Below are 9,189 nucleotides of genomic sequence, written 5' to 3'. Positions count from 1 at the left end.
CCATAGTAAAACAGAAATGGCAAACTTTTTCTACAAAAAAAAAGTGAAAAATAAGAAGTAAATAAATGTATAATAATACCTAAATAATAAATAACTATTTATTTAACATTTTTATTAAAATCTTAAATGAAGTAAAAAAATATTATAAAGTATGAAACACATTTAAAAGGCTAATTATTTTTTGAATAAAAAGAAATTGGGTTAAATAGAAACGTTGGTCCCACTTGTTCTAAAGTCTTTTACATTCTTTTGCTTTAACTATTATAATTTATGATTCACTATGTCCAAACTGAATACTGAAAAATATTTTTACCCCCCTTCAATTTTGGTCCCACCTTTAATTTTTTAACATTCTGAAAACTGAATATTTAGATTTAAAAATATGAATTATAATGTTTAAAATTAATCATATTAAAAATATATATATAATATGTACGGAATTAAAATAATAAATAATTTAATTTGTGAGTAAATAAACTATTAATTATAAATTTTTTTGTTAATCTTTTTTCAAGAGCTATTATTAGTGTAGCGGTAAAAAATTTGTTTATAATTCTTTTAAACATGTTTTCAATCCTAAATATGTTAATTTTCAATTCTTTTATTTAAAAACTACATAAAATTATGAAATGATTAAAAAAATCAAAATAATAATTGTAGTAATTTAATAAAAGGGTATAGTAGTAATTTCCTAACCGAGTTGGCACAAGGTTAATCCATTACACCAACTTAGTCAGGAGTTTTGTTAATAGCATAAATTATAAATACACAAATTTGGTAAGAGAAAACATTTTATATTAAAGGAATGAATCTCAAAATTATACATGAACTTTGATTCAATGTGTAATTTGATACATGAACTTTAATTTGGTGCAATTATACACATGAATCTTTGATTGTATTTAAATGTATACATGAAATTTTGATTTTGATTCAATCATGCACATTTAAAGAAATAAATACATCAATTTATTTTTATATTGGATAAATATAATTATACATGTATGTAATACATAAACATAAAATGATGGTATACTAATAATTGTGTTAATAATTTATGAGAATCTGATCAAATTAAAATTTCATGTATAAAATTCCACAAAATCAAAGTACATGTATAGAATTACACATTAGATTAAAGTTTATGTAAAGTTTTGAGATTTATCCTTTTTTTTTAAAAATTTACTCAATAACTATTATTGATGTAGTGGTAAAAAAATTGTTTATTTCTCTACTATACACGAGTTTAATCTTTAAACATGTTGAGTTTTAGTTTTTTATTTAAAAACTATATAAAAGTATGAAAAAAATAAAAAAATCATCAAAATAATAATAATCATTTAATAAAAGGATATAATAGTAATTTCTTAATCAAACTAGCATCCGATTAATTCGCGATACCAACCTAATTAAGGATTTTATTAATAGCAAGTATAATTGCAAAATTATAAGACACATGTTTCCCAGATGTGTAATAAAAAAAAAGGGTCTTGCAAGTCTTTATAATATTTTAATACACAAATTTGCTTTCTTTCGCTTATAAAAAGCAAGGATAAATTTCAAAATTATACATGAACTTTGATTTAATATGTAGTTGTATACATGAACTTTAATTTAGTGCAATTATATACACGAAACTCTAATTGTGGCTCAAATGTATATTTAAAACTTTAATTTTAATTTAATTATATACATTTAAAGAAATAAATACGTCAATTTATTTTTATATTAGATAAATATAATTATTTATGAATACAATAATAAACACAAAATAATATTATATATCAATAATTGTGTTAATAATTTTATCCCTAAAAAAAATATTATCCATCTTTAAAAGCACAGCCATCATGCTGGTGGGTTTAACTAAATTAGTATTTGTTTTACATCAATCAAATTTGTTATTAATGTTTTATTAGTTTTTAATAATGAATCAAATCATTAAATCTTACCTATTTTGAATAAAAGAATAGAAAAATTCTCGGATTGAAACTATTCATAATCTTTTTCTAGTTTATAAATAGGAAAATAATACGTTTTACACACTCAAATTCATGTCCTGTTACATTAACAATAATATTTATACTAATTGAATTTAGCCTTAATTAACTAAATTTTGATTTTTAAAATGTTGAAAAATTTGTATAAAGAAAGTTGAAAGAAATTATAAAAAATTTGAAATTAATATCAATTGCAAATTTACATATATATACATTAACTGTAATTGAATCTATATATGTATATATATATATATAGATATTATTGTAAAAAGCTGGTAGTTTCAACTTTAATGGATTGTTTTTATTCAGAGTAAAATAAAGAAGGCAAAGAAGATTTTTTTTTTTTAATTTTAAAATTTAAAGTTGAAACAGGTATTGGTTTTTGCTGCATTGAATTGGAATTGAAAACCTGTGTTTTGTCTTGGTTGGTGGTAGGCCACCCTTGGGGTGAAAATATACTCAACTATACCTAAATTTAGTAATATGTATTCTTTTTTATATTTAAAAATCATAATTAATAGATAGTTAAGTTGGTGAAAATGGGTAATGATATCAAGATTGGGTCTGACTTGTTTTAAACTGTGTTGTTTATTAATTAAAAAAAATGAAAAATATTAAAAGTTAAATGTGATGATAAACTGGATTAGTAATTTGAAGAAAAGAGGAAAAAGAAAGCAAAAGATAAAAGAATGGAAGGAAAGAGAGGGCGTGTAGTGTCATAGCATTGTCGCCCCCACCCAACACAGTTTCCTTTCCCTTTCTCTTCAAAGTCCAAAAGCCAAAAAGCCACCACACAGCATTGGCTTTTCTTTTCTTGCCTTTTGTTTTTCTTCCTGCATTTGTCTATGTCTGTTGCTCCCTCTTCTCAGTACCTGCAAATGGGGGAGGAATCATACTTCGAATTCCTTGTTATTATTTGACCACCTTTCTTTTCCTCTCTTTTTACCCCTTCCCCATGTCTTCCTTCTCCTTCTTTTCTCTTCTTCTCCTCCCCTTTGTTCCTTCCCCTTAATCTCCATTTTCAACCCATTATTTTCACTCTATTTCCTCACCTTTCTGGGGGAAGGGGGTTACCCTTTTCTTTATTTACTCTCATTCTACTCTCTCTTTTTCCTTTTCCTTTCTTTCTTTTTTTTTTGTCTGGTTGAGTGAGTTGGTTATGTGGGTACTTGCACTGAGGTGAAAAATTCTCTGGCTTTAACAAAAACTTGGGGTGTTCATGGAAATTGATCTGAACCATGCACTGAGTGAGGTGGAGAAGACTGCGGTTTGCAATGGGGACTGTGACAAACTGAACTGTGTGTGCTCTTCATCTTCTTCAAACTTAGCTTCGCCTCCATGTACCTCTTCCATTTACTTGGAGCTTTGGCATGCTTGTGCTGGCCCTCTCACTTCACTCCCCAAAAAGGGAAATCTTGTTGTTTACTTCCCTCAGGGTCACTTGGAGCAGCTGGCCTCTGCCTCTCATTTCTCTCCTTTGGAAATCTCCACCTTTGATCTTCCCCCTCACATCTTTTGCAAAGTGGTGAATGTCCAGCTTCTTGTAAGCACTCAAATTTTCTTCCTTTTAGCACTGAATTGTTTTTTTCCATTAACCATTAGCCTGCCCTCTAAAGCTCATAACTTTACCTTTTCTTTAAATTGGTTACTTTCCTTTAATTGAACTTCCTTTTTTTTCTTTTTTAGGCCAATAAGGAGAATGATGAGGTCTATACACAGCTCACTTTACTTCCTCAGCCGGAGGTATATATAGTTCTTATATTGGTTTTAGAATATTTCAGTGTTTTTTACTTGCATAAGCAATTCGATGTAAAATTGTGATATTTTTTCGGTATTACTGTTATAGGGAGGCTTTATAATGCCTCCAGTGGCTTGAATCAATTCCTTTCTGCATACATTAATTGTAAGAGGCAGTGGTACTTTGGGATTTTTGTGCAGTTTCATTCATGTCTGCATACACTTGCTTGCAAGAGGCACTCTAAATTCCATAGTTTTGGTGATTTAAATTTGGGATTTTTGTGCAGTCGAGAGGGCCTAATTTGGAGAGCAAGCAGCTGGATGAACTAGGTGTGGATGAGGGAGATGATGGATCGCCTAAAAGATCAACCCCTCACATGTTTTGTAAGACGTTAACCGCATCGGACACCAGCACTCACGGAGGGTTCTCCGTTCCTCGTAGAGCTGCAGAAGACTGTTTTCCTCCACTGGTACGAGTTCATATTCTTAATCCTCATGTACTATTTACCTGGCTGCATATTGATCCTAGAAACTTATTGCCTATCTAATGGTGTTTGCCTTATTTCAGGATTATAAACAGACGAGGCCGTCTCAAGAACTTGTTGCCAAGGACCTGCACGGAGTTGAGTGGAGGTTTCGACATATATATAGGGGTAACTAAGATAGCAGTTTCGACATTTCGGATGATAGTGGTTAGAATGTATTTTCAACTGAAAGAAACATTGATATAGTTTAATGTTTATTAATTTTTAGGTCAACCGAGGCGACATCTCCTTACTACAGGCTGGAGTATTTTCGTTAGTCAAAAGAATCTTGTTGCTGGTGATGCAGTGCTCTTTCTGAGGCATGAACTTCTGACAATAATTAATTATTCCGTTCTATTATTCCCTTTTGGAGCGCACAATTCATTCTCATTCTAATAAATTGAAATGCTTTTAGCAACTTGAGAATCATAAATATATACTGACATGTGAAAAACGATGCTGCCTTGTGTTCCCTCGGCCTAGTTATTTGGAGTTCTTGCTGATTTATCTTTTCTTCAACACTTTAGGGGTGAAGATGGAGAGCTCAGGTTGGGAATTAGAAGAGCTGTACGGCCGAGGAATTGTCTTCCTGAATCAGTCATTGCTAAACAGAATTCATATCCGAACGTTCTTTCTCCGGTGGCTAATGCATTATCCACGAAAAGCATGTTTCATGTCTTCTACAGTCCAAGGTAAGTGTCTCTTTCAGCTTACTCATGAAATCGACTGGTATTGTGCAACGAAAAAGGAATAAGATGGGAAGTGATCTAAATAAAAAATGGATGAATTTTGAATGCCTTGTAAGTCTATTTCAATGCCCACTGAGTGATTCTGAAAGTTGGTTTTTGGAATGAGATTCAGTTCTCATGTTGATGAGCTCTTAAACCTATTTTAAAGGCACATTGAGTGAAACATTTTATGTGAAATGGAATGGTAAACCTATTTGAATTGGTATAATGCAGGGCCAGCCATGCTGAGTTTGTCATACCCTTTCGGAAGTATTTTAAAAGCATAGCAAATTCAGTGTGCATTGGAACAAGATTCAAAATGAGATTTGACATGGATGATTCGCCTGAGAGAAGGTAGTTTAATTGCGGTCATTACTCAAATCAAATTTTTTTCCTTTGATTTTTCCTCCTTTACTTGTTAATGGTTTTTATTTTGATAATATACTCACAGTGCTACTTGCATGCAGGTTTAGTGGTGTAGTGATGGGAATGGGGGACTCAGATCCTTACAAATGGCCCAATTCAAGGTGGAGATGCTTAATGGTGAGCTCCTAATGTTAGTTTTTGTGCTTAAGCTTTTACTTTTATAGTCTTTATCAAAACACTCAGACAAGTGAATATATCTGGTCTTTATCAACTGTTCTTCACAAAGCGGAAAATTGATGAGTGCTGATAAACTGTTCAGAATGGAAAATAATTGACGGGAGAAAACAACTAGGAAAATCCCTTAATTGAACTGGTATTCTAATTAGTACTAAGAGTTTGTAGCTGTCACTTGGCTCATGTTTGGGGTTTGATTTTTGGAAAATTGTAATGTTCCTATGATTGGACGACTTGGCCTTCACTTAAATGCGTACATATGCACATGTTTTTTTCTCGTGTGTGTTCATTGTGTTAATATATGGAAGATAATTTCAAAGCTAATGAATGATACTTGTTCGAAGACTCTCTTTAGTATAAAGACTTTTGTTATGACATTTAACAGGTCAGGTGGGATGAAGATAATATGATCGATCGCCACGAGAGAGTCTCACCTTGGGAAATTGATCCTTCCGCTTCTCTCCCACCCTTGAGTATTCAGTCTTCCCCGAGGTTGAAGAAACTGCGAACAGGTCCGCAGGCTGCCGCACCCGACACCCTCATTACAGGTGCAAATCTCTCTGCTAGGTTGGTAATATTGTTGCATTTTTATACTCGGTTAATGTATGCATCCTGTGTTGTTTTTCTTTCAGGGGGGAGTCGATTTTTGGACTTTGAGGAACCGTTGAGATCCTCTAAGGTCTTGCAAGGTCAAGAAAATGTAGGTTTTGTATCACCCTTATATGGGCATGATACTGTAAGCCGCCCGCTAGATTTTGAGATGCAATCTCCTGCACATCATCAAAGTCTTGCGTCAACAGGGATTGAAAAGAGCAATATTAGTGAGTTTATGAGGGTTTGCTCCACCACATACACAGGCTTTGCGGATTCTAATAGGTTTCCGAAGGTCTTGCAAGGTCAAGAAATTTGCCAATTGAGATCCCTGACACAAAAGGCTGATCTCAATCTCGGTGTTTGGGCGAAAACCAATGTTGGTTGCAATTCATTCAACATGCATCAAACACTGAAAACCAATTGCTATCCGCTAGCATCGGAAGGCCTTCGAAATATGTATTTCCCTTACAGTGAATTTCTCAAAACCGTCCAAGAGCCGACAATGAGCTCTTATGCATGTCCACTTCCAAGAGGTAATGTCCCGTTTAATGCTTCCTCAATTAGGACAGGGGTAGGGGTTATCGTGGATGGGTTCAGAAAGCCGAATCAACTGAATGAGCATAAGCCATTGGAGAATATTCCAAGTCCTGCTTCGGAAAACAATTCGAGGAACCAACAGGATGACTCCTTCAAAAGAAATGTTGCTGGATGTAAACTCTTTGGGTTTCCTTTGAATGTGGAGTCGCCTACTCCAAACTCACAAAATTCTGGTAAGAGGAGTTGTACAAAGGTAAGTTTATCTTAGGGTCGAACTCGAATTTAACCTTACTTCCTATTCCTCTCCTACTGACTTCGACATAACTGACCGAAGGTTCACAAGCAAGGCAGCTTGGTTGGAAGAGCTATTGATCTCTCGAGACTGTACGGATATGATGACTTGATGATTGAACTTGAACGTCTATTCGGAATGGAAGGCGTATTAAGTGATCCGGATAAAGGGTGGCGGGTATTGTACACAGATAGCGAGAACGACGTAATGGTGGTTGGAGATGACCCTTGGCAGTAAGTGTCATCCAATTTGTTGCACGATAACGATTATTATCGTTATCCTTCTAATATGTTAATGTTTGGTTGCAGTGAATTTTGTGAGGTGGTGTCGAAGATCCACATATACACCCAAGAAGAAGTGGAGAAGATGACAATAGGAACGGGGAGCGATGACACGCAAAGCTGTTTGGAGCAAGCAGCAGTGATAATGGAAGCATCAAAGTCATCCTCAGTGGGGCAGCCAGATTCATCATCTCCAATGTAATAAGGGTTTGAAGATTTGATGTTTGTTTGTTTGTTTGTTTGCTTGTTTGCTTGCATGTTTTTTTTGTTGATGTTGTGTTTGCTATGTGTGCAACAAGTTGTTTAAATGAATCCTTAAAGAATTATTTTATCTACCAAGTAATTGTCAAATTGGAAGCTAAAAGTGGCCTTCTGCCATTATTATTATTATAATGGTATGTTTGACAATTGAAGGTTTTGGCGTTTTGCAAAGGCACCTAAGTTTGATACATGCATATTGAGGAATGGTGTCATTTCAAAGGCAGTTGAAATGACTCAGGTTAATGTCAAGTTTGTAGGTGCTTTGAATCTTGAGAACCCATTCCAAACTTGGGTTCCCAAAGCTTGGGGAATTTTTATTGGCTAACATATGTAAATCATCTATTTGCAAGCTTGTATTAAACATCATTTACTTTTAACTTAAAACCCATCCATAAATTTTAGCAAATGTACTTTACCAGTCTTTGGAACATTAGCTCTTGAGTTTGTTGGACTCAAAACTCTTTTATTTAATGCAAATTGTCGGGAAGGGATTATAAATAGTTCTAAATATTATATTAAAAAATTTTAAAAAATATAAAATTTTTGAATCTTAAATAAAATATTAAGATTTAAAAAAAATAGAAGTGCAAAAGAATGTTAATTTTTTTAAAAAAATAAAGTTAATTATACATGGTTGGTTGTCTACATAGCCTCATCATTGGTAGGATTTGATGCATCAATTGAAATTAATAATAATAATAATAATAATAAAGCAATCTACCAAAACAAAAACATAGAAAAATACAATAAAATATGAAACAATACAAGCGTTGATACTATGGTGGTAACTACGGCGGTAACACTCTTAACTCTAATATTTTAGAGTAATTTGTTGGTTATTTTAGTAGGGCTTTAGGATTTTTAATTTATTTTATGATTTAATTTTGTTAGATTTTAGGAATTTTATTTCGTTGATGTCTTAAGTTAATTATATATTTATAGTATTAAATGGGACTAATTTTTAATGTATTCTTATCCAATATAGGTTCGACAAAACATGAGAAAGAATGGCTTGACATAACTAGATTTTCGTTCCAATGAAAAATGTTTCCATCCCAGCGATAGCAAACAAGCAACTTTCTACTCTATCAGCACATGTACTTGATAAATTTTTTTTTAAATTATGATCTTTAGGAGTTTTAGAAGTGAAATAAAAAAAAAAGAGAGAGAAGAGAAAAAAGAGGAGGAGCCGTCCAAGCTTTCACACATCAAGAATAGATAGATTCCAACAAGAAGACAGTTTCTTCATCATTTTTTCCTTCTTGTTTCCTTTTATTATGTCTAGTTTTTGTTTTAATTTTAAGATATTTTTCAAATTCTCCATGAACTAAATCACTTTACTAGGGTTACAATGAATTTCATACTTAGTTAATTGAATTTTATCTATTTTTGTCTCTTTTTATTGTTGATGGAGTTTTAGATTATTTATTCATTTTTATTCTTCTTTGAAAGTCTGGTCAGCTATTAGCGTGACAAAACTTAAAGAAATTGGAAGGACTTTTCATTTTAGGTCTAGAATGAATAACTCTTGGCCTTAATTAGACGAGTCAATTTATGATTCATAATTAGGATAAGAATATACTTGATTACCTTTGGGTAGTCATAATTGGGGTAATTCTTAATCAATTTGATCTA

General features: G+C 32.5%; 1 protein-coding gene across 2 annotated transcripts; it reads left to right on the top strand.

The window, feature by feature from the left end:
* The first annotated feature begins 2,658 nt into the window (after positions 1 to 2,658).
* Positions 2,659 to 8,930, top strand: LOC107889252 (auxin response factor 4). 2 transcript variants are annotated; one of them, XM_016813614.2, is made up of 13 exons: positions 2,659 to 3,543; positions 3,687 to 3,743; positions 4,025 to 4,207; positions 4,306 to 4,390; positions 4,491 to 4,581; positions 4,789 to 4,953; positions 5,224 to 5,343; positions 5,457 to 5,532; positions 5,975 to 6,137; positions 6,222 to 6,973; positions 7,055 to 7,245; positions 7,321 to 7,491; positions 8,540 to 8,930. In XM_016813614.2, the coding sequence occupies exons 1-13, from the start codon at positions 3,220 to 3,222 to the stop codon at positions 8,553 to 8,555; spliced, it is 2,394 nt and encodes a 797-aa protein (XP_016669103.1). In that variant the 5' UTR covers positions 2,659 to 3,219; the 3' UTR covers positions 8,556 to 8,930. The 2 variants fall into 2 exon arrangements, with proteins under 2 accessions (XP_016669103.1, XP_016669102.1); XM_016813613.2 differs by lacking the exon at positions 8,540 to 8,930 and adding an exon at positions 7,708 to 7,982.
* Positions 8,931 to 9,189: the final 259 nt, after the last annotated feature.

Source organism: Gossypium hirsutum, chromosome A09 (assembly GCF_007990345.1).
Source record: "Gossypium hirsutum isolate 1008001.06 chromosome A09, Gossypium_hirsutum_v2.1, whole genome shotgun sequence".
Taxonomy (NCBI): Eukaryota; Viridiplantae; Streptophyta; class Magnoliopsida; order Malvales; family Malvaceae; genus Gossypium; species Gossypium hirsutum.
This window is presented reverse-complemented; position numbering and strand designations above follow the sequence as displayed.